Genomic DNA, 26,301 nt, shown 5'->3' with positions numbered 1-26,301 from the left:
CAACTTAAATATACCCACAGACTTGACCTCCTCCGCAGTCCTGTGGCAGAGCATTCCATAGATTTACTACTCTCTGGCTAAAAAATTCCTCCTGACCTCTGTTCTAAAGGGTCGCCTCTCTAATATGAGGCTGTTTCCTCTAGTTCTGGATATACCCACCGTAGGATGCATCCTCTCCATGTCCACCCTAGCTAGGCCTTTCAAAATTCGGTAGGTTTCAATGAGACCCCCCCCACCATATTCTTCTAAATTCCAGTGAGAACAGGCCCAAAGCTGCCAAATGTTCCTCATATGTTAACCCCTTCATTCCTGGAATCATCTTTGTGAGCCTTCTCTGGACTCTCTCCAATTACAACACATCATGGGGCCCAAGACTTTTGACAATACTCTAAGTGTGGCCTGACTAGTGTCTTACAAAGGCTCAGCATTATCTCCTTGCTTTTATATTCCATTCCTCTTGAAATAAATGCCAACATTGTATTTGCCTTCTTTACCAGAGACTCAACCTGTGAATTAAACTTCTGGGAGTCTAGCACGAGGACTCCTAAGTCCGTCTGCACCTCTGATGTTTGAATTTTCTTCCCATTTAGATAATAGTCTGCACTATTGTTCCTTTTACCAAAATGTATTATCATACATTTCCCAATACATTTTCCATCTGCCACTTTTTTGCCCATTCTTCCAATTTGTCTAAATCCTGCTGCAATTGCATTGCTTCCTCAGTGCTACCTAGCCCTCACCTATCTTCGTATCATCGGCACAAAGCATCAATTCTGTTATCTAAATAACTGACAATCAATGTGAAAAGTAGTGGTCCCAATACAGACAGCTGAGGAACACCACTAGTCACTGGCATCCAGCCAATCACTCGCTACCTCCTGCCTGTCAGCCATTCCTCTATCCATGCCAGTAGCTTTCCTGTAATGCCATGGGATTTTATCTTGTTAAGCAGCCTCATGGGTGCCAGCTTATCAAATGCCTTCTGAAAATCCAAGTGAATGACATCCACTGCCTCTCCTTTGTCCACCCTGCTTGTTCCTTCCTCGGCGAACTCTTAACAGAATTGTCAAGCAAGATTTCCCTTTACATAAACCTTGCTCACTTGGGCTTATTTTATCATCAGTCTCCAAGTACCTCGAAACCTCATCCTTAATAATGGACTCCAACATTTTCCCAGCCACTGAGGTTAGGTTAACTGGCCTATAATTTCCTTTCTTTTGCCTTCCTCCTTTCTTAAAGAGTGGAATGACATTTGCAGTCTTCCTGTCCTCCGGGACCATGCCAGTATCAAATGATTCTTGAAAGATAGATCATGACCAATGCATCCATTATCTCTTCAGCAACCTCTCTCAGGACTCTGGGATGTCGTCCATTTGATTCAGGTGACTCATCCACCTTAAGGCATTTCAGTTTGCCTAGCACTGTAATAGCAATGGCACTCACTCCTGCTTCCTGACAGTCACAGACCTCTGGCACACTGCTAGTGTCTTCCACTGTGAAGACAGATGCAAAGTACCCATTAAATTTATCTGCGATTTCTTCATCCCCCATTACTACCTCACCAGCATCATTTTCCAGTGGTCCAATATCAACTCTCCCATCCCTTTTACTCTTTATATAACTGAAAATCTTTTAGTATCCTGCTTTATGTTATTGGATAATTTGCCCACAGCTTTCATCTTTTCCCTTCTTATAGCTTTTCTAGTTACCTGTTGTTAGATTTTAAAAACTTCCCAATCATCCGACTTCCCACTCACTTTTGCTACCTTACATGCCCTTCCCTTGGCTTTTGTGCAGTCCTTAACGTCCTTTGTCAGCCGCAGCTGCCCACCCCTGCCATTTGAGAACTACTTCCTCTGTGGGACATATCTATCCTGCACCGTGTGAACTATTCCCAGAAACTTCAGCCATCTCTGCTCTGCCGTCATCCCTGCCAGTATCCTTCTCGAGTCTTCCTGGGCAAGCTCCTCTCTCATGCCCCTGTAATTCCCTTTATTCCACTGCAATACTGATACATGTGACATGTGCTCCTCCCTCTCAAGTTGCAGTATGAATTCGATCATATTTTGATCACTGTCTCGTAAAGGTTCCTTTATGTTAAGCTCCCTAATAAGATCTGGGTTATTACACAACGTTCAATCTAAGATAGCCTTTCCCTGAGTAGGTTCAAGCAAAAATGGCTCTAAAAGCCATCTCATAGGCATTCAACAAATTCCCTCCCTTGTGATCCAACACCAATCTGATTTTCCCAAACCCCTTGCATATTGAAGTTCCCCATTACAATTGTATCATTACCCTTATTACAGGCCTTTTCTAGCTCCCTTTGCAATCTCAACCCCTCAACTAGGCTACTATTTGGAAGTCCATATATGATTCCCATAATGGTTTTTTTTACCCTTGCAATTTTTTAACTCCATCCACAAAGATTCAACATTCTCTGACCCTATGTCGCCTCTTTCTAAAGATGTAATTCCATCCACACCACCGCCTACTCCTTCCTACCTGTCCTTTTGATACAAAGTATATCGTTTGATGTTAAGCTCCCAACGATAACCTTCTTTCAGCCACAACTCAGTGATGCCCACAACGTCGTACTGACCAATCTCTAATTGTGACACGAGATTGTTCACCTTATTCTGAATGCTACACATATTTAAATACAGCACCTTCAGTCCTGCATTCTTTGCCCTTTTGAATTTTGCCTCTGTGGTACAATTTAACTCTTTGCTCTTTCTGCATTTGTACCCAATCATTGGCTTGTCCTTCCTTACATTCGTGTTACACCCATCATCTACTTGTCAACCTGCTGGTTCATCCTCATCTCTATCATACTGGTTCCCATCCCCCTGCCATATTAGTTTAAACCACTCTCAACAGCTCTAGTAAATCTTCCCACAAGAATATTGGTCCCCCTCAGATTCGAGTACAACCCGTCCCTTTTGTACAGGTCCCACCTGCCCCAGAAGAGGTCCCAATTATCCAGAAAGCTGAATCCCTGCCCCTGCTCCAATTCTTCAGTCGGGCATTTATCTGCCAGCTCTTTCTACTCCTGTCCTCACTGTTGCGTGGCACAGGCAGCAATCCCAAGATGACTACACTTGAGGTCCTGCTTGTCAGCTTCCTTACTAACTCCCTGTATTCTGTTTTCAAGACCTCCTCCCTTTTTCTCCCTGTGTCGTCGGTACCAATATGTACCATGTCTTCCGGCTGCTCACCTTCCCTTTTCAGGATATTGTGGACACTGGCACCTGGGAGGCAAGCTACCATCCCTGTTTCCTTTCTGTGTCCTCAGAATCGCCTATCTGTCCCCCTGACTATAGAGTCCCCTATCACTGCTGCCATCCTCTTCAGTTCCCTGCCCCTCTGAGCCACAGAGGCAGACTCCATGCCAGAGGCTGCTGCTTCCCCCAGGTAAGTACCCCCCCCCCAACAGTACTCAAAATGGAGTACTTATAGTTGAGGGGTTGGCCACAGGGGTGCTCTCCACTATCTCCACCTCTTCCCTCTCCTGACAGTCTCCTGCAGCCTTGAATATTCATTCAAGGGACATGGGTTTGCAGCCTGAGCCATTTGCTTCTCTCTAGTTGCCCTTGGGAGCGCCGTGGTGAGCTGCCCTCTCGAACCGCTGCAGTCCTTGAGATGTAGGTATAACCACAACTCTGTCAGGGAGGAGGCTCACGCATTGACATTTTCTGCAAGGTGTAGGTTTACTGTACACTGAGGAACTGTGATTGGGAATTAGTTTATTATTGTCACATTCACAAACAGTGAAGGGTTTTTGTTTGCATGTTATCCAAACAGATCGATCTATATACTAAGTCCATTGACGTGGTACAGAATGGGGGAAAAAATCAAATCAGAAGTTAGTATTACAGAGAGAGTGCAGTGCAGGTGGACAACTATAGAATAATTGCCTTTCTGAGGTAGAAGGAGTTCATTTTTATCATATAAGAATTCTTATAACTCTACTGGGTGCTTTTTATAGACCACCCAATAGTAACAGGGACATTGAGGAGCAGATAGGGAGACAGATTCTGGAAAGGTGTAATAATAACAGTATTGTTGTGGTGGGAGATTTTAATTTCTTCAATATTGATTGGCATCTCCCTAGAGCAAGGGGTTTAGATGGGGTGGAGTTTGTTAGGTGTGTTCAGGGAGGTTCCTTGACACAATATGTAGATAAGCCTACATGAGGATAGGCTTTACTTGATCTGGTATTGGGAAATGAACCTGGTCAGGTATCAGATCTCTCAGTGGGGGAGCATTTTGGAGATAGTGATCACAGTGCTATCTTCTTTACCATTGCACTGGAGAGGGATAGGAATAGACAAGTTAGGAAAGCATTTAATTGGAGTAAGGGGAAATATAAAGTTATCAGGCAGGAACTTGGAAGCATAAATTGGGAACAGATGTTCTCAGGGAAATGTACGGCAGAAATGTGGCAAAAGTTCAGGGGATATTTGATTGGTCTGCATAGGTATGATCCAATGAGACAGGAGATGGTGGGGTACAGGAACTGTGGTGTACAAAGGCTGTTGAATATCTAGTCAAGAAGAAAAGATTGCAAAAAGGTTAAAAAAAACTAGTTAATGATAGATCTAGAAGATTATAAGGCTAGCAGGAAGGAGGTTAAGAATGAAATTAGGAGAGCCAGAAGGGGCCATGAGAAGGCCTTGGCAAGCAGGATTAAGGAAAACCCCAAGGCATTCTACAAGTATGTGAAGAACAAGAGGATAAGACATGAGAGAATAGGACCAATCAGGTGTGACAGTGGAAAAGTGTGTATGGAACCGGAGGAGATAGCAGAGGTACTTAATGAATACTTGCTTTAGTATTTACTATGGAAAAGGATCTTGGCGATTGTAGGGATTGAAAAGCTTGAGCATGTAGATATTAAGAAAGAGGATGTGCTGGAGCTTTTGGAAAGCACCAAGTTGGACAAGATGTACTCCAGGCTACTGTGGGAGGCGAGAGAGGAGATTGCTGAGCCTCTGGCAATGATCTTTGCATCATCAATGAGGACAGGAGAGGTTCCGGAGGATTGGAGGGTTGCAGATGTTGTTCCATTATTCAAGAAAGGGAGTAGAGATAGCCCAGGAAATTATAGACTAGTGAGTCTTACTTCAGTGGTTGGTAAATTGATGGAAAAGATCTTGAGAGGCAGGATTTATGAACATTTGGAGAAGCATAATATGATTAGGAATAATCAGCATGGCTTTGTCAAAGGCAGGTCGTGCCCTACGAGCTTGATTGAATTCTTTGAGGATGTGACTAACCACGTTGATGAATATAGAGCAGTAGATGTAGTGTATATGGATTTCAGTAAACCATTTGATAAGGTACCCCATGCAAGGCTTATTGAGAAAGTAAGGAGGCATGGGTTCCATGGGGACCTTGCTTTATGGATCTGGATTTGGCTTGCCCACAGAAGGCAAAGAGTGGTTGTAGACAGGTCATATTCTGCATGGAGGTCAGTCACCAGTGGTGTGCCTCTGGATCTGTCCTGGGACCCCCTTCTTTTCGTGATTTTTAGAAATGACCTGGATGAGGAAGTGGAGAGATGGGTTAGTAAATTTTCTGATGACACAAAGGTTAGGGGTGTTGTGGATAGTGTGGAGGGCTGTCAGAGGTTACTGTGGGACATCGATAGGATGCAAAACTGGGCTGAGAAGTGGCAGATGGGGTTCAACTCAGATAAGTGTGAGGTGGTTCATTTTGGTAGGTCAAATATGATGGCAGAATATAGTATTAATGGTAAAACTCTTGGCAGTGTGGAGGATCAGAAGGATCTTGGGGTCTGAGTCCATAGGACACTCAAAGCTGCTTTGCAGGTTGACCCTGTGTTTAAGAAGGCATACGATGCATTGGCCTTCATCAACCATGGGATTGAGTTTAAGAGCCGAGAGGTAATGTTACAGCTATATTGGACCCTGGTCAGACACCACTACACCTCACTACAGTAAGGATGTGGAAACCATAGAAGTGGTGCAGAGGAAATTTACAAGGATGTTGCTTGGATTGGGAAGCATGCCTTATGAGAAAAGGTTGAGTGAACTCAGCCTTTATTCCTTGGAGTGTTGGAGGATGAGGGGTGACCTGAGAGAGGCATTGATCGTGTGGATAGTCAGAGGCTTTTTCCCAGGGCTGAAATGGCTAACATGAGAGGGAACAGTTTTAAGGTGCTTGGAAGTAGGTACAGAGGAGATGTCAAGGCTAAAGTTTTTTTTACGCAGAGAGTGGTGAGTGCATGGAATGGGCTGCCGGTGACGGTGGTGGAGGCGGATACGATAGGGTCTTTTAAGAGACTCCTGGATAGGTACATGGAGCTTAGAAAACTAGAGGGCTATGGGTGACCCTAGGTAATTTCTAAAGTAAGTACAAGCTCGGCACAGCATTGTGGGCCGAAGGGCCTGTATTGTGCTGTAGGTTTTGTATGTTCTACGAATCTTAAAACTGTCATCGGGCCTCATGGTAGAGTCTGTGTTCTTAAACTTTTCTATCTTGCGCCTGAGGAAAATGGGGAAAAAAAGAGAGAGCGGCCAGGATGGGAGGGGTCTTCGATTAGGCTGGCTGCTTCCCAGAGTGCAGACAGAGTTTGCAGACGGGAGTCTGGTTTCTGTGATGCACTGAGCTGTCTCCACAACCCTCTGTCATTTCTGGTGGTCTTGGGCGGAGCCGTTGCTGGATGGGATGCCCTCTATTGTGCATCTGTAAAAACGAGTGAGGGACAAAGGGACCATGTCAAATTTCTTTAGCCGCCTGTGGAAGTAGAGGAGTTGGCGGACTTGCTTTCTGGTTGAACCCTGGGACATGAAACTCTCAACCATCTTCACCTCAGCACAATTGACCCCTACGGGGGTGTGTGCTCTTTCCCGCTTCCTGACCAGCTTGCCAATGTTCGGGGAACGATTGCTGTCCTGACACCATCCCACTTGGTCCTCCATATCTCCTTCCTGCAGTTCATCTCATTGTCGTTTGTGATCTGACCCAGAACTGTGGCATTATCTGCAAACTTGTAGATCGAGCTCTAGCAGAATCTGACCACGCCGTCGTGAGTATGTAGGGAGGAAAGTTAAGGGGCTGAGGACACAGATGTGTGGATTGTCCTCACTGATAATTGTGATGGGTGTGGTGCTGCCTAAGTTTACTCATTGTGATCCAACTTGTCATCTTTTGGGATTCTGCTTAGACAATGAATAGAGTTGTTCCGACTCTTTGGATTCGGTGCCGTGGGACTGAATGGAAAGAGTTTGGTTTGGGGTTTCATCTAATTCAAATAAATAGGTAGGAAACTGGTTGTTGGGAGGAGGTGTTTTCTGGTCCAAAACGATTCTGTACAGGGCATGAAAGATAACTGAAAGATTCAATGTTGGCGTTTTTTAAATTTCTTTCCCTGTTGAGTTTGATGTTCTTGGTTTGGGTCCATTAAGGTCAAGGCTGAGGGCTAGTGAGGCTAAGGTTACCAAGCCACTGGGTATATTTAAGGCAGAGATTGTTGTTTACTCAGGGCACCAGGAGTTACGGAGGTTGGAGATTGGGGCTGAGAGGGAAATGGATCAGCCATGATGAAATGGCAGAGCAGTCAGGATGGGCCGAATGGCCTAAATCTGCTCCTGTAGCTTATGGTCTGAAATGTTTTAGCTTTTTCATCTCGCCACTGTGCATTGAAGGATTACCGGCTCTCAGGGATATCATTTCACGAATGAGAGCCCACAGCATGCCAGGAATTTCAATGAAGGTGCTCCCTGGATCACAGAGCTGGCCGAGACAGACTTTGTGCCCTGACTCCTGTGGCATTCGACTGCCACAGTGAGGCCACTCTCTCCTTGACGGAGCAACGCCTCATATTCTGTTTGGGAAGCCTCCAAACTAACGGCATGCACACCAGTTTATCGAACTTCTGGTAATTCCTCCCCCTTCTCTCTTTCTCAATTCCCCATTCCAATTCCCCTCTTACCTACTCATTCCTCCTCATCGCCCATCAGCCCATCACATCCCTATGATGCCCCTCCTCTTCCCATTCTCCTATGGTCCACTGTCCCCTCCTATCAGATAATTCTTCTTCAGCCCTTTCCACCTCTCACCTCCTGGCTCCTTACTTCATCTGCCACCTCCCACCTGCCCACCTTCCCCCTCAACTGGTTTACCTATCACCTGCCAGTTTGTAACCCTTCCCCTCTCCCCACCTTCTTGTTCTGGCTTCTTCTCCCTTCCTTTCCAGTCCTGATGAAGGGTATTGGCCCAAAATGACACTATCTATTCCCTTCTAGAGATCAGCCTAACCTTCTGAGCTGCTCTGGTATCTTGTATCTCTCTAAATCCTCCCTTACAGAGTAAACTTGCCATTATAGGAATCTGTTGGGTGAATATGTCTGCTTCACCTTCCTCTCCTATCAGATTCCACCGTCTGCAGGTCTTTGTCACCTCCACCTATCCCCTCCCAGCCTCTTTTGTTACTCCCACTCTCCCCTCCTCCATCGCCCGTCACCACTCCTCACCTGGAGTAGATCCACCCATCGCCTTCCAGTCAATGTTACTTCCCACTCCCCCCTCCTCCATCTGCCCATCACCTCCCTGCTCCCGCTCTGCCTCTTCTCCTCACATCCTCATACTGGCTATCTCCCCTCTTGACTCAGAACATCAACTGTCCATTTCCCTCTGCCCACGCTGCCTGTCTGTCGGAGTTTCTCCAGCAATGGTTTGTATCAAAACCATTGATACAGATTGGTCACATAGTGGCTACCTATGCTGTCCTTGTCCTGAGAATCTTAACTTGACAGGGAGCCACGATGCATCCCAATAGGATGTTTTCTATGGTTCATCTGTAAAAAATTGATGAGGATGAAAGGGGACATGCATTAGGGTTAGGGTTAGCTTCCTGATGAAGTAACTGGTGCAATGGCCTTGTTTCCAGTCTTACAGGCTGGAAGCAGATTGAGTTACAAGAGCACAAGAGATTCTGCACATGCCATAAATCCAGTCCTTGTAGACATCTGACCTCCAGCTTCCAGGGAACATAAGAGAGGAGAGGCTGAGGGCATAGCTCCTCCAGTTATCCAAGGGATTTCCTGTCTTTCATCATTCCCATGGCCCTTTGTGCTTTCAGTTACCACGGTGACAGAGGAGGATTTCGCAATGGGTGAAGATCACGGACCGAAGGCAGATGAACACCCTGGCGACGCGGTGACTCTGGAGCTGAAACGGGAGCTCAGTGATCGAGCCAGGCGCAGGACGGGGAGGTGAGATTCTGGAGTGAGGTCTGTGGTTATCCCTTCACAAAGGCGACTGCGGGATTCGCTTTTAGCTCCCAATCCTTCCAATCCGTGAAGCTATCCGTGTGTCCATACACAAAGGCAGAGACCCTTTTTATGTCTCTTCCATTGGCTTTTATTTATTTCAACTCAAGAAAATTTTCACAACCACAAAGAATTTCATTCCACAAGGTTGGTGTTCCGTCCTGGTCAGAAAACCAAATAATTCACCGCTAGGGATGAGAAAACACCTGACCAAGAATATGTGGCGACCTGTTTTTTGGAACTGTTAAAAGTCTGTTCAAAACCTCCCTGAAAGGAGGACCAACCAATTCCCTTCATGCTTCCCATGTGAAAAATACAAATAGTCCCAGACTCCATGGTGGCCAGGCTGGTCTCTAACATAAGCCTCCAATGTAGCGTTGCCCTTCATTTCACAAAACAATTCATTCAGTATCCAAGTACCTTGCCCGAGGAGACATCTTCAAATGCCAGAAGAAATTTTAGGGGAAATAGCAGGCGTAAGTTTTTTTTACACAGAGGGTTGTGGGATCTGTACTGGGTCCAATTTTTTTTGTCATATACATTAATGATCTGGATGATGGGGTGGTAAATTGGATTCGTATGTATGCAGATGATACAAAGGTAGGTGGCGATGTGAGTAATGAAGTAGGTTTTCAAAGTTTGCAGAGAGATTTAGGCCAGTTAGAAGAGTGGGCTGAGCGATGGCAGATGGAGTTTAATGCTGATAAGTGTGAGGTACTACATTTTGGTAGGAATAATCCAAATAGGACATACATGGTAAATAGTAGGGCATTGAAGAATGCAGTAGAACAGAGTGATCTAGAAATAATGGTGCATAGTTCCCTGAAGGTGGAATCTCGTGTGGATAGGGTGGTGAAGAAAGCTTTTGGTATGTTGACCTTTATAAATCAGAGCTTTGAATATAGGAGTTGGGATGTAATGTTAAAATTGTACAAGGCATTGGTAAGGCCAAATTTGGAGTATTGTGTACAGTTCTGGTCACCGAATTATAGGAAAGATGTCAACAAAATGGAGAGAGTACAGAGAAGATTTACTAGAATGTTACCTGGGTTTCAGCACCTAAGTTACAGAGAAAGGTTGAACAAGTTAGGTCTTTATTCTTTGGAGCGTAGAAGGTTGAGGGGAGACTTGATAGAGGTATTTAAAATTATGAGGAGGATAGATAGAGTTGATGTGGATAAACTTTTTCCATTGAGAGTAGGGGAGATTCAAACAAGAGGACATGAGTTGAGACAGGGGGCAAAAGTTTAAGCATAACATGAGGGGGTATTTTTTTACTCAGAGAGCGGTAGCTGTGTGGAATGAGCTTCTAGTAGAAGTGGTAGAGGCAGGTTTGATATTGTCATTTCAAAAAAAATTGGATAGGTATATGGACAGGAAAGGAATGGAGGGTTATGGGCTGAGTGCTGGTCAGTGGGATTAGGTGAGAGTAAGCGCTTGGCATGGACTAGAAGGGCCGAGATGGCCTGTTTCCGTGCTGTTATGGTTATATGGTTATATATGGTCATATGGGTATCTGGAATGACTTGCCAGGGATGGTGGTGGAGGCTAAAACATTAGGGGTATTTAAGAGCCTCTTGGACAGGCACATGGATGAAAGAAAAATAGAGGGTTATGGGGTAGTGTGGGTTTAGTACTTTTTTTAAGGAATATATGGGTCGGCACAACATCGAGGGCCGAAGGGCCTGTACTGTGTTGTAGTGTTCTAGTGTCAAACGTCAGAGACACTGATCAGGACAATTACCCTGTAGGTCTACGTAACCTTTGTAGGGCAGCACAATAGTGTAGTGGTTAGCACAACGCTTTGCAGTACAGGTGGCCCGGGTTCAATTCCCGCTGCTGCCTGTAAGGAGTTTGTACATTCTCCCCATGACTGTGTGGATTTCCTCCCACAATACAAAGGTGTACCGATTGGTAGGTTAAATGGTTATTTATGCTAGGGTTAAATCAAGGTTGCTGGATGGTGTGGCTCGAAGGGAGGGAGAGGGGTGTTCCTTGCTGTATCTCAGTAATTTTTTAAAAATGTACGTAAGTTGATTTATTAGTATCGCATTTACCAAGGTACAGTGAAAAGCTTTTGTTTTGAAAGCCATCCATACAAATCGTCTCCTCAGGGCACTGCACTGCAGCGGAACAAGGGAAAACAATAACAGAATGCAGAATAAAGTGGTACAGCCACAGGGAAGCTGCAGTGCAGGCAGGCAACAAGGTTCAAGGTCTAAGCGAGGTAGATTGTGAGGTCAGGAGTCCATTGCCTTGCACTAGGGACTGTTCAAAATGCAGTGGTGAGATCAGCTGCCCTCACCTCCACCGCCATCCTACACTCCACATTCCCAACCACTGCAGGAGTCTCTCTTTGCACCTTTTTCCAGTCACCATCACCTTTGGTCTCTGGTCATTGAAGCTCACAAACACACACACACACAGTTCCTTGCTCTCTCTGTTGGCTGTCGCTCTCTCTATCTTTCTCTCTCCGTGCCTCTGCGATTGTCTGTCTCCATGCCTCTTACGCATGTTTTGAATACACTGTCCCATTCATGCACAAACTCCCACTTGAATAATTTTGGAATTTTGAACGGAAGTGATCTGCACGCTGTTATTTGGTGTCCTTTCCTCAACAGAAACAGCGTGAGAGTGTCACTGAAGAGGTCCACAAGAAACAAGAACCTGGCGCCAAAGAAAAAGGGGCAGGTGGAGGTGGTGAAGGGTCAAAGGTTGATAGAGGATGAGACCATGGAAACGGGAAAGGTAATGTTTTTCTTCTGTCCATGGGAGGGCTTGGGATGGCTCCTGAGACGTTGGCTATCAAATGTTATGGTTGGCATGAACTGGTCCTGATCTCAGTGATGAGGACAGACATGGAAACAGGCCCTGAGGCCCTACTTGTCCATGGCGACCTAGATGCCATCTGGCCTGTACCTAGAACATAGAGTATAGAAATCTACAGCACGTTACAGGCCCTTAGAAACTGCCTAGAATTTCCCTACCGCATAGCCCTCTGTTTTTCTAAGTGTGTATCTGTCTGAGGATCTTTTAAAAGACCCGATTGCATCCTCTTCTACCACCGTCGCTGGCAATGCCTTCTGCTTAAAAGACTCCAGCCACAGTTCGAACTTCCCTCGAGCCCATTACCAACTAACAGGCTATCTCAGAACTACTTGCAGCCTCTCCAGGGAAGCATTTGTCTGCACAAAGCACTCCTTACAAATGTACCTCTCCCTCGGTCGGGGTTCCGCGAGGGCCTTCCCTTGCACTCTGCTCCGCACCTCCTTCATCCAACACTTGCCAAAAAGACCCAAAACCAACCCACTGGCTGCTGGAAATCTGATGCTGCCAACCTCCCTCGAATGTTCCGCGGCATCCCACTGGACAGAACGTTATCAGGACAAACCCGACTGGATGACACGACATTCATAAGGTGATCAAACTGCTTCTTCTCTTAGCAGAAAAATACTGGGCTGTGAAGCTTAATTAACAGCACACGCTGCATTTTACAGAAAGGCAGCAGAAAATAAAATACCTAACAACATAACAGTACGGATACACTAAAACGTTTTGACCAGAGGATTACACTCTGTTAGATAGTTAGGTTGGAATGGACGATTTGGGCTGAAGGGTTTTTACTGTGTTGTACAACTACATCTGTGCCATTGCCTTCTTTCACTGGCATTTCTCTCCTTTCCTCTGGCTGATTTTAACCGAAAGACCATAAGACATAGGAGCAGAATCGGGCCATTCAGCCATCGAGTCCCCTCCGCCATTGCATCATGGCTGATCCAGGATCTCATGCAACCCCACACACCTGCCTCTTCGCTATATCCTCTCAACGATCAGGAAACTATCAACTTCTGCCATAAATATACCTTAAATACTACCGTCTGGCTAAAAACATTCCTCCTTAACTCTGTTCTAAAGGGTCGCCCCTCAATTTTGAGGCTGTGCCCTCTAGTTTTGTATACCCCCACCATAGGAATGATCCTCTACACATCAACCCCATCTAATCCTTTCAACATTCGGAAGGTTTCAATGAGATCCCCAGGCATTCTTCTAAATTCCGGTGATTGCAGGCCCAGCTGCCAAAAGCACCTCGTATGTTAACCCCTTCATTCCTGGAATCATCCTCATGAACGTCCTCTGAACTCTCTCCAATGACAACACATCCTTTCTGAGATTTGAGGCTCAAAACTGTTGACAATGCTCCAAGTGAGGACTGACAAGTGTCTTATAAAGGCTCAGTATTATCTCCTTGCTTTTATATTCTATTCCCCTTGAAATAAATGTCAACATTGCATTTGCCTTCTTTACCACACACAATCTCAACTTGTGAATTAACCCTCTGGGAGTTTTCCACGAGGACTCTCAAGTCCCTTTGCACCTCAGATAGAAACATGGAAACATAGAAAATCTACAGCACAATACAGGCCCTTCGACCCACAATGCTGTGCTGAGCATGTACCGGTACTTACTTAAGAAATTACCTAGGTTTATCCATAGCCCTCTATTTTTCTAAATTCCATGTACCTATCCAGGAGTCTCTTAAAAGACCCTATCGTATCTGCCTCCACCACCGTCACCAGCAGCCCATTCCACACACTCACTCTCTGCGTTAAAAAAAAAAATTACCCCTGACATCTCCTCTGTACCTACTTCCAGGCACCTTAAAACTGTGCCCTCTCATGCTAGTCATTTCAGCACCTGGGAAAAAGCCTCTGACTATCCACACGATCAATGCCTCTCATCATCTTGTACACCTCTATCAGGTCACCTCTCATCCTCTGTCACTTCAAGGAGAAAAGGCCAAGTTCACTCAACCTATTCTCATAAGGCATGCTCCCCAATCCAGCCAACATCCTTGTAAATCTCCTCTGCACCCTTTCTATAGTTTCCACATCCTTCCTGTAGTGAGGTGACCAGAACTGAGCACAGTACTCCAAGTGGGGTCTGACCAGGGTACTATATAGCTGTAGCATTACCTCTCGGCTCTTAAACTCAATCCCACGATTGATGAAGGCCAATACACCGTATGCCTTCTTAACCACAGGGTCAAACTGCGCAGCAGCTTTGAGTGTCCTATGGACTCAGACCCCAAGATCCCTCTGATCCTCCACACTGCCAAGAGTTTTACCATTGATACTATATTCTGTCATCAAATATGACCTACCAAAATGAACCACCTCACACTTATCTGAGTTGAACCCCATCTGCCACTTCTTAGACCTGTTTTGCATCCTAGCAATGTCCTGCTTTAACCTCTGACAGCCCTCCACACTATCCACAATACCCCCAACCTTTTACTAACCCATCCCTCCACTTGCTCATCCGGGTCATTTATAAAAATCACTAAGAGAAGGGATCCCAGAACAGATCCCTGAGGGAGGCCACTGGTCATCAATCTCCATGCAGAATATGACCTGTCTACAACCATTCTTTGCCTTCTGTGGGCAAGCCAGTTCTGGATCCACAAAACAATGCTCCCTCGGATCCCATGCCTCCTTACTTTCTCAATAAGCCTTGCATGGGGTACCTTATCAAATACCTTGCTGAAATCCATATACACTACATGTACTGCTCTACCTTCATCAATGTGTTTAGTCACATCCTCAAGAAATTCAGTCTGGCTCATAAGGCACATCCTGCCTTTGACAAAGCCATGCTAACTATTCCTAATCATATTATGCCTCTCCAAATGTTCATAAATCCTGCCTCTCAGGATCTTCTCTATCAACTTAGCAACCACTGAAGTAAGACTCACCGGTCTATAATTTCCTGGGCTATCTCTACTCCTTTTCTTGAACAAGGGAACAACATCTACAACCCTCCAATCCTCCGGAACCTCTCCCATCCCCATTAATGATGCACAGATCATCGCCAGAGGCTCAGCATCTCCTCCCTTGCCTCCCACATTAGCCTGGAGTATACCTCGTCTGGTCTTGGTGACTTATCCAACTTGATGCTTTCCAAAAGCTCCAGCACATCCTCTTAATGTCTATATGCTCAAGCTTTGCAATCCACTGTAAGTCATCCCTACTCTTGCCAAGGTCTTTTTCCGTAGCAAATACTGAATCAAAGTATGTATTAAGTACCTCTCCAAACATATCAAAGTGTCGTTTAACTGCAGTTATTGTACCTTCTTCAACCAGTTCCTCCGGCAGCTTGCTCCTTTTACCCACCACCCTCTGCATAAAGAGGGTCCCCTGAAAATCTTTCCCCTCTTGTCAGGGAATGCTACATTCCACTGCCACCATTCTGGGATTCTGTTGGGACTTGGTCACTTCTACGGCCAATTCTTGGTCTGGTCTCAACCAGATAATGAACTGAACATAAGGAGACTGGAGATCCTTCTCCCAAGTAGTCCAAGGTTTAGTGATAGTTGCTCTCCTTCCAGTTCACTAACAGTCCCACTTGGAAACCATGACGATCACTGGCCACAGTCCTTAAGAGAAAGGCATTGGAAGATAGAGAAGCCACTGGATATGACTACATAGACTGTGCTTTCAGAGAACCGACTGGATCAGTATCAATACAGTTTTCATCCAGCCTGTTTTTGCCAGAAGAGTCACTGCCTTGCAGTTCCAGTGATCTGTGTTCATTCCTGATCTCTGGTACTCTCTGTGAGGAGTTTACATGTTCTACATTTGGTGGTCCAGTTTCCTCATATATCCAAAAGACGTGAGAGTTGGTGGGTTAATTGGCTGCTTTAAGTTGTCTGGTAAAACATAGAACAGTACAGAAACAGGCCATTCAGCCCACAACCTTGTGCAGAACCAGCTAAAAAGACACCTAAACAATAATCTCTCCTACCTACACAATGTCCATATCCTTCCATCTTCCTTACAACTATGTGCCTATCCAAACATCTCTTAAAAGCCCCCACTGTATTTGCATCTACTACCATACCAGGCAACACATTCCAGACATCCACCACTCTCTGAGTAAAAAACTTACCCCTCACATCCCCTTTGACCCTACCCCCTCTCACCTTCAATGCATGGCCTGTGGTATTAGACATTTCAACTCTGGAAAACAGATATTCTCTGTCCACTCTACCTATGCGCCTCATAATCTTGTAAACCTCTTATCAGATCTCTCCTCAGCCTCTGACGCTCCAGAGAAAACAGCCCAAGTTTATCCAGCCTCTTGTGATAGCACGAGCCCTCTAAACCAGGCAGCATCCTGGTAAACCTCTTCTGCTCCCTCTCCAAAGCCTCAACATCCTTCCTATAGTGGGGCAACCAGAACTGTATGCAATACTCCAGATGTGGCCTAACCAGAGTTTTACAAAGTTGCAACACAACTTCCTGACTTTTGAACTCAACACCTTGACTAATAAGAGTAAGCATTCCATAAGCCTTCTTAACAACCATAAGATCCTGTGTAGCTCCTTTCAAGGAGCTGGAAACTTAGATCCCAAGATCTCTCTGCTCAACAATACTGTTCAGGATCTTGTACTTAACAGTGTACTGTCTCCTTGCATTTGCCCCACCAAGGTGCAACACTTGACATTTATCTGGGCTAAACTCCATCTGCCATTTCTCTGCCCATATCTGCAACTGATCAATATTGCACTGTATTCTTTGCCAGTCTTCTACACAATCCACGACTCCACCAATCTTGGTGTAATCTGTAAACCTAGTAACCCACCCATCTACATTTTCATCCAGGTCATTTATAGACATCACAAAACAGCAGAGGTCCCAGCATAGATCCCTGTGGAACTCCACTAATTACAGACCTCCAGCTCAAATAAGTCCTTTCAACCCACTACCCTCTGTCTTCTATGCACAAGCCAGTTCTGAATCCAAACAGCCAATATGCCGTGGCCCCATGTATCTTCTGGATTGTCCATGAGGACAACATCCACTACCCTACCCTCATCAATCTCTCTCGTCGCCTTGTCAAAAAACTCAATCAAGTTGGTAAGGCACGACCTGCCACGCACAAAGCCAAGCCGACTCTCCCTAATCAGGCCATGGGTTTCCAAATGCTCAGATATCATATCCCTAAGAATTTTCTCCAGCAACTTTCCTACAACTGACATGAGACTCACTGGTCTATAGTTCCCAGGATTTTCCCTTGTTCCCTTCTTAAATAGAGGTACAACATTAGCCACTGGCCAGACCTTTGGGACCTCACATGAATATACTGGTCAAAGCCCCAGCAATCTCATCTCTTGTCTCCTTCAATGACCTGGAGTAAATCCCATCAGGCCATAGGGACTTATCCACCTTAATACTCATTAGGAGGCCCAACACTTCCACTCTCTCTTGACCTCTAAACACGCTATCATACTTATATACTCAGCACTGATCTCCTGGTCCTCCATATCCTTTTCCTTGGTAAATACTGAAGCAAAGTACTCATTAAGTACCTCAGTCACATTCTCCACACCCGTTTATCCTTGAGTGGTCCTACCCTCTCCCTAGTTATTCTCTTGCTCTTGATGTATGTGTAGAATGCCTTGGGATTCACCCTAATCCTACTTGCCAACGACTTTCCATGGCCCCTCCTGTCTTTCCTAATTCCACTCCTTAGTTATTTCCTGGCTTCTATATACTCCTCATGTGCTTTGTTTGATCCTAACTTCTGAAGCTTTACATACTTTTTCTTCATGACTAAATTCTGCATCTCCCTGGACACCCATCTTGCCAAACCCACCTTTTCTCTCATCAGGAACATACCTTTCCTACGCTCTGTGCAATTGATCTTTAAACACTCTCCACATGTCTGAAGTGGAATTGCCAGAGAAAAGGTGTTCCCAATTTGCTGCTCTTAGTTCCTGCCTAATGCCCTTGTAATTTGCCCTACTCCAATTTAAAACTCTCCCACAAGGACCAATCCTATCCTTATCTATAGCTATACTGAAAGCAAAGGAGTTGTGACCACTCTTCCCTGACTGTTCACCCGCTGAGAGGTCAGTCACCTGGCCAGGCCCATTACCCAACACCAGGTCCAGTACGGCCCCTCCACCTGTTGGACCGTCCACATATTGACTTAAGGAACCCTCCTGAAAACACTTAACAAATTCCGCCCGATCTACGCCCCTTCCACTAAGAAGGTCCCAGTTTATATAAGGGAATTTGAAATCCCCCATGACAACAACCCTATTATTTTTACACATTTAGTTAATCTGATTACATATCTGTTCCTCAATGTCCCAGTGTCTACTGGGGGGTCTGTAGTACCATCCCATCAGTGTGATTGCACCCTTCCTGTTCCTGATTTCCACCCAAATGGCCTCGGTGTCCGACCCCTCCATTATGTCTCCTCTGAGTGCAGCAGAGATATTGCTCCTGATTAGTAGTGCAACTCCTACTCCCCCCCACCCCCCATGCTTTACCACCTCCTCTATCTTTTTTAGAACTTTGAAAACCTGGTACATTAATCATCCACCCCTGTCCCTCTCTCAACCAAGTTTCAGTGATGGCTACAACACCGTAGTTCCACCTACTGATCTGTGTTCATCATCTTTACCCATAATGCTCCTCACATTAAAATATACACACTTCAGACTATCCATCCCATCATACCTGTCATTAAAACTTTGCCTTTCAATACTTTCCCTGGTGTCTACCTTCTGTCCACTTCTTCCCTTACTCACCTGTTGCTCCGGTTCCCAGCCCCTGCAAAACTAGTTTAAACCCTCCCGAGTGGCATCAGGAAACCTCCTGGCCAGGATGTTGGTTCCCCTCCAGTTCAGTGTAACCTGTCCCTCTTGTACAGGTCACCCCTTCCCCAGAAAAGGTTCCAATGATCCAAGAACTTGAAACCCTGCCCCCTGCACCATCTCCACAGTGACTCATTCATCTGTGCTATCACCCCATTCCTATCTGCCCGAGCCTGAGGCACCGGGAGTAATCCAGAGATTACTACCTTGGAGATCCTTTTGCTAACTCTAAACGCTCACTGCGAAGGACCCCTTCCCCATTTCTGCCTATGTCATTGGTGCCAATACGCACCACGACCTCTGGCTGTTGCCCTCCCCTTTGAGAATACCCAGCAGCCTCTCTGATACATCATGGTCCTGGCACCCAGGGGGCAACACACCATCCTGGAGTCTCTTTTGCGGCCACAGAATCACCTGTCTGTCCCCCTAACTATCGAGTCCCCTATAACTACCACACTGTCTGACTTTACCCTCCCCTGTCGAGCCTCAGACCGGCAACCGTGCCACCAGCCTGGCCGCTGCTGTCTGATCTGATGGGTCATCTCCCGCAGCGGAATCCAAAGTGGTGCTGAGGGGAATGGCCACAGGGGAACCCTACAACGACTTCTTAATCCCCTTACCCGTGTGTGTGATAGAATCTAGAGGGTTGTGTGATCGCATGGAGAGTGAAATGGGATCGGTGTAAGGGGCTGGTGGGTCTGCATGGTCTCAGAAGCCCGTTTATTGTCACTGACAAACATAAAATATACTTTAAAATGCAATACAGAATACAGAATCAGGTTTAATATCACTGGCATTTATCACCAAATCTGTTGTTTTGCGGCAGTACATTGCCATGCGTAATACACAAGGGTGACACGGTAGGAAAGCAGTTAGCACAGCTTTATAGAGCCAGCGACCCAGGTTCAATTCCCGCCACTGCCTGTAAGGAGTTTGTATGTTCTCCCCAGGACCTCGTGGGTTTCCTCCGGGTGCTCCAGTTTCCTCCTGCAGTCCAAAGACATACCCGTTGGTAGGTGAATGGGTCATTATAAATTGTCCCGTGATTAGGCTGGGATTAAATCGGGGGGGGGGGGGGGTTGCTGGGCAGCATAGCTCGAAGGGTCAGAAAAGCCTTTTACACATTGTATCTCAATAAAGAAATAATACAATAACTATAAATTACAATAATAAATATATATAAATAAGTCAATAGTGCAAAAAGAGAGAGCAATAAAATATTTCATGGGTTCATTGTTCAGATGGCAGAGGGGAAGAAGCTGTTCCTGAATTGTTGATTGTGGGTCTTCAGGCTCCTCTACCCCTGACCTGTTGGCTGTATCTAAAAGAGGGCATGACCTTGGTGTCTGGGGTCTGCTGCCTTTCTGAGGCTCTGCCATTTGAAGATGCCCTCAGTGGTGGGAGGCTTGAGTCCATGGTGGAGTAACTCGGCCTACAGTGGAGCCTCTGTACCAGATGGTGGTGTAACCAGTCAGAACATGTCCAGAGTACGTTTGTAGAGAGTTGCTGGGGACTTGGGTGACAAGCGTTGTGTTGATGGGCCTGTTTCCATGCTATGTTTCTCTATGATTCCGATGATCAAGGTACCAATTATCATCCTAGAGGACAAGAGCTGATGCCAACGGTCCCGTGACCAATGCCATAGATTCCCAGCACAGTAACACCTATAAAATGCTGGAGGAAGTCAGCAGGTCAGGCAGCATCAATGCAGAGGTAGAAACAGTTGATGTTTCAGGCCAAGACCCTTCATTAGGACTGGAATGGCTGAGAAGGCAGCCACACTTCCACCACCATCCTCCTCTTTCCACCCCATAATGATCCATCTTCCTGTTTCCTCCATTGCTTCTTTCTTTCTGAGCTCAACCTTTCCCATTCCTGTGCCGAGTCATCAATCTGAAGCATTAATGGCCTCTATCCCCACAGATGCTGCCTGCCCTGTTGGGAAAACATCCACCCACTCCCACCTTATCCACTAGTTCTTGGTTCTTATTAAGGCTTGTGGTTATTTTTGCTTTGATTGACAGGTGAAGTTCAAAGTCTACTGGAAGTACTTGCGTGCCATTGGCTGGCCGTACTCCATGCTGATAATACTGATGTACCTCACTCAGTACGTGGCTGCCATTGGACAGAATTTATGGCTTAGCGACTGGACCAATGACGCCAACCGTTACATCAACGCCACCAATGAGGTCGCTGCAAGGAACTGGCGGATTGGCATCTTTGGAGTGCTGGGACTCGCCCAAGGTTGGTGGGTCTTGCTTCAATGCTCGGGGACAGGGCGAATTGGGGTACCTTCTCAGATCTGCGATGTTAGCCTGGCTCTAAGGTTTGTTGAGTATTGGCAGCTTTTAATTCAGAAAATTCTGGAAACAGGTAGCATCTGTGGAGAGATTGAAACATGAGAACTCTGTTAGCTGAGTGTTTCCAAAATTTCCTGTTTTTATTTCGGATTTCAAACACCTTTAGTTATTTGATCATCATTGTGGGGATTTGTTGAGTGAAGCTGCCAAGGACTGTGGAAACATTTTGGGTGGATGGAACTCAGAACAGATCAAGTTATGCAGTAGAATTGAAAGGACAAATGGCCTCTGACTATTCCCTAGTAAGCTGGAGATAACTACGAACAAGCAAACGCTTCATTCTTCTGTGTGTTCCTCAGGTATCTTTGTGCTCCTTGGAGCGTTCCTGATTGCGGGAAGGACGATCGCTGCCTCCCGGGACCTGCACTCCCGCCTGCTCCACAACATCCTGCATCTTCCCATGTCCTTCTTCGACACCACACCGACAGGCAGGATTGTCAACAGGTTCGCCAAGGTGCGGTATTCCTATTACAGCCACTGGGTGGATTCAGGGCTGCCTGCTGTGTCAGATCGGAGCCAAGAGAGCATAATGCATAGGGGCAGAATTAGGCCATTTGTACCCTTCCGTCCACTCCGCCATTCAGTCATGGCTGGCTTATATTCCCTCTCAACACCAACCTCCTTCACCATCTGAATAATCAAGAAAATATCAAGCTCTGCTTTAGATATACCGATGACTTGTCCTCCACAGATTCACTACCCTCCTGATCTCTGTTCTGAAAAGGCTTTCTATTCTGAAACTGTGCCCTCTTGGTCCTAGACTCACCCTCTGCAGGAAACATTCTCTCCACATCCACTCTATCTAGACCCTTCAATATTCTATAGGTGTCAATGAGATTCCCCCTTATTCTTCTGAACTCCAGAGAGCACAGGCCTAGAACCATCCTAATATGTTAAGCCTTTCTTTCCTGGGATTATTCTTGTAAACTTTCTCTGGCTCCTCTCCGATGCCAGCACAATCTTTTTTAGATATGGGGCCCAAACTGCTCACAATACTCCAAGTGTGGTCTGACTAATGCCTCACAAAGCCTCAGCATCACATCCTCCTTTCTGTGCTGGTCCTCTGGAAATCAACGCTAGCATTGCATTTGCCTTCCTTATCAATGCCTCAACTTGTACGCTAACCTTTAAGTAATCCTGCACAAGGGCCCCCAAGTCCCTTTGTGCCTTCGATTTCTGAAATCACTCCCATTTAGAAAATAATCTGCGTCTTCATTCCTTTTACTAAACTGCACGACCTATACACTTTCCCACACTGTATTCTATCTGCCACTTCTTTGCCTATTCTAATCTGTCCGAGACCCTCGAAAGATTCCCTGCTTCCTCGGCACTTGGCCACAAAGTCTTCGATTCTGACTCCCACACTTCACACACTGGCCTCACGCTCCTACCTTTGTCCTCCTCCCCATCCTGAACTGCCGGTGTCACTTTGCATTGAAAAGAATCCGAACCTTGTCTAATGCCTTCCTTTATATATTCCCACTCGAGGTGTGTCTATCCCTGGTGGACCAGACACCTAAAACCCCCTTCTCCCACACCGCCTCCCTCCCAGGTTAAGCAGCATTTTTGGACCTGTGCAGTCTTGGTAACTCAGTAAATGGATTTTTTTTATTGTCACATGCAATGGAAAACATATTTTGTACACTATCCATATAGTTAATTTCATTACAACAATGCACTGGGGCAAAATGGTACTGTAGCGGTCCATGGTACTGTAGCAGTTAGCGTAACACCTTGCAACATTAGTAATCAGGATTCAATGATGCTGTCTATAGATTCTCCCCATGACTGTCTGGGTCCCCTCTGAGTGCTCCAGCTTCCATAAGATGTATGGGTTATGATTAGTAAGTTAGCGATACTGGCGGTCTGCACCCCTGCACAATACTCGACTGCGTTGGCCATCAATGCACATGCCTCATTTTATTGTATATTTCTGTGTTTCTATGTCCATGTGACAAATAAGGTTAATCTTTAATCTCCAAATCGGAAGGAGCAGTTTGACTTGGCTGTTGTCGCTGAGAAAGTGAAGAGAGCTGCAAAACCCTTCGATTGGGTCACGCTGCGTTCTTAGGAAGGCAGTGAAAGCTTTAACAGTGAGCTTGGTCTGCTTCCCTCTGCAGGACATTTACACCATCGATGAGGCAATCCCAATGTCGTTTCGGAGCTGGCTGTCCTGCTTCTTTGGCGTGCTCAGTACGCTCCTGGCCATCTGCCTGGCCACACCTTACTTCACCGTTGTGATCGTGCCTCTTGCCATTCTCTACTACTTCGTACAGGTTGGTGCGGCAGGAACCTCCCTGTGCCTGTTGCATTGTGAAACGCCAGGCAAAGGATCAGGCCCATCCGGTAGGGGTGGTATTTCCAGCAGGGATATGATTGAGGGAGGAGGTTTCCGCTTGTGGCTGAGAGCTGAGTTGTTGTCCAGCAGTATAGACCAGTCATGAGTAAATCCAAGTGGGAATTTCAAAGTCAAATTTGATTCTATTGTCTAATTCACAAATACATCTATGTACAGAGCCATAGAGTCATTGAGAAGTACAGCACAGAAGCAGGCCCTTTGGCCCATCTAATCCATGCCAAACCATTTAAGCTGACTCCTCCCATTGACCTGGACCGGGACCTTAGCCCTAAATACCTCTACCATCCATGTACCTATCCAAATGTCGGGTAAATGTTGAATTTGAGCTTGCATGCACCACTTGTGCTGGCAGCTCGTTCCACACTCTCATGATCCTCTGAGTGAAGTAGTTTCCCCTCAGGTTCCCCCTAAACTTTTCACCTTTCACCCCTAACCAGTTTAAATGGTTGTAGTCTAATTCAACCTCCTCAGGAGCAATGAAAAGCTTACTTAGATTATCACAGGCACATAGCATCAGATAAACATTACTGACTAGAAAAATATAAACTAAACATAAGTTATATGGAATTTTACAAGAAAGAACTATTTATTGGGAAAAATTCTGTCCTGGGAGGGTGCGATGGGACGGTGTAGAGGGAGGGTGCGATGGATGGTGTAGAGGGAGGGTGCGATGGGACGTCGTAGAGGGAGGGTACAATGGGATGGCGTAGAGGGAAGGTGCGATGGATGGCATAGAGGGAGAGTGCGATGGATGGCGTAGAGGGAATGTGCGATGGGACGTCGTAGAGGGAGGGTACAATGGGATGGCATAGAGGGAGAGTGCGATGGATGGCGTAGAGGGAGAGTGCGATGGATGGCATAGAGGGAGGGTGCGATGGATGGCGTAGAGGGAGTGTGCGATGGATGGCGTAGAGGGAATGTGCGATGGGACGTCGTAGAGGGAGGGTACGATGGGATGGCGTAGAGGGAGGGTGCAATGGGACGGCGTAGAGGGAGTGTGCGATGGGACATCGTAGAGGGAGGGTACGATGGGATGGCGTAGAGGGAAGGTGCGATGGATGGCATAGAGGGAGAGTGCGATGGATGGCGTAGAGGGAGAGTGCGATGGATGGCGTAGAGGGAGAGTGCGATGGATGGCGTAGAGGGAAGGTGCGATGGATGGCATAGAGGGAGTGTGCGATGGATGGCGTAGAGGGAATGTGCGATGGGACGTCGTAGAGGGAGGGTACGATGGGATGGCGTAGAGGGAAGGTGCGATGGGACGTCGTAGAGGGAGGGTACGATGGGACAGCATAGAGGGAGGGTGCGATGGGACGGCGTAGAGGGAGGGTGCGATGGGACATCGTAGAGGGAGGGTACGATGGGATGGCGTAGAGGGAAGGTGCGATGGATGGCGTAGAGGGAGGGTACGATGGGACATCGTAGAGGGAAGGTGCGATGGATGGCGTAGAGGGAGTGTGCGATGGATGGCGTAGAGGGAATGTGTGATAGGATGGCGTAGAGGGAGTGTGTGTTAGGACAGTGTAAATAAAGGTTGTTAAATGTATCCAACATTCCTTTATTTCTGTTGCTGACTGTAAGACTAAGACTGATTAGGAATGTTTGTGTAAATTCAGCCATCATCCTGTTGCATCTTGGAGACTTTATGGGTCCTTGACACCATGTTCAGCCATGGGTGAAGACAGGAGAATGCAGCTGAGAGGGAAAATAAATCAGCTATGATTGTATAGTTGAGCAGATGATGGGCTGAATGGCCTAATTTGTTGTCGTCTCTTGTCACTGATCAGCAAAATGCTTCTCATTTCAGAGGTTTTACGTCGTCACGTCCAGGCAACTCCGCCGTTTGGACTCTGTCACGCGGTCGCCCATTTACTCCCACTTTGGGGAGACAGTGACCGGTCTGGCCCTGATCCGCGCCTATGGACACCAGGCACGCTTCCTGGTCCACAACGAGAAGATCGTGGATAACAACCAGAAGTGTGTCTTTCCCTGGATTATCTCGAACAGGTATGGATGCTTCCCCTAAGAGCTCTGAGTAGAATCAAACAGCTTGGCTACAGTGCCTTGATGTTATGTTACCACATGAATTATACAGTGGAGTTCTGCATGGCCACTGGGAAACTTGGTTCCATTAATTCCATAGATCTGGAATGTAGTAATTCAGCAGAGGTGACCCTGCGATCCCTGGCGTACAGAATATAGAACAGGACAGGCTGCAACATTACCTCACAGCTCTTGAACTCAATTTCCCATAAGGGGAGGACATTTACAATCTTGGCCCTTTATGATTCTGGACCTATTTTTTTTAGGCATCCGTTAGTCTCGTGAGACCATGGATTTGCGCCTTGGAAGGTTTGCAGGACGCAGGCCTGGGCAGGGTTGTATGGGAGACCGGCAGTAAAGCCTTCCCCTCTCCACGCCACTGATGTTGTCCAAGGGAAGGGCACTAGGACCCATGTTGCTTGGCACCGGTGACATCACAGAGCAATGTGTTGTTAAGTGCCTTGCTCAAGGACACAAACACGCTGCCTCAGCCGAGGCTCGAACCAGTGACCTTCAGATCACTAGACCGATGCCTTATCCACTAGGCCACGCGCCAACATCTCTGGACCAATAGCTGTT

The 26,301-nt window shown here is 46.4% G+C and overlaps 1 protein-coding gene across 1 annotated transcript in view; it reads left to right on the top strand.

Annotated features, from left to right (window-relative positions):
- abcc2 (ATP-binding cassette, sub-family C (CFTR/MRP), member 2) overlaps positions 1-26,301 on the top strand; it is a 131,650-nt gene that overhangs the window by 87,078 nt on the left and 18,271 nt on the right. The window contains exons 20-25 of the mRNA XM_073026959.1: positions 9,107-9,239; positions 11,918-12,044; positions 20,985-21,204; positions 21,620-21,774; positions 23,441-23,596; positions 25,487-25,686. Coding sequence (XP_072883060.1) covers positions 9,107-9,239; positions 11,918-12,044; positions 20,985-21,204; positions 21,620-21,774; positions 23,441-23,596; positions 25,487-25,686 — 991 coding nt within the window. The remainder of the gene's footprint in view (positions 1-9,106; positions 9,240-11,917; positions 12,045-20,984; positions 21,205-21,619; positions 21,775-23,440; positions 23,597-25,486; positions 25,687-26,301) is intronic.

This window comes from Hemitrygon akajei, chromosome 23 (assembly GCF_048418815.1).
Source record: "Hemitrygon akajei chromosome 23, sHemAka1.3, whole genome shotgun sequence".
Lineage (NCBI taxonomy): Eukaryota > Metazoa > Chordata > Chondrichthyes > Myliobatiformes > Dasyatidae > Hemitrygon > Hemitrygon akajei.
Note: the sequence above shows the minus strand (reverse complement) of the source record. Positions and strands in the feature narration are given on the sequence as shown.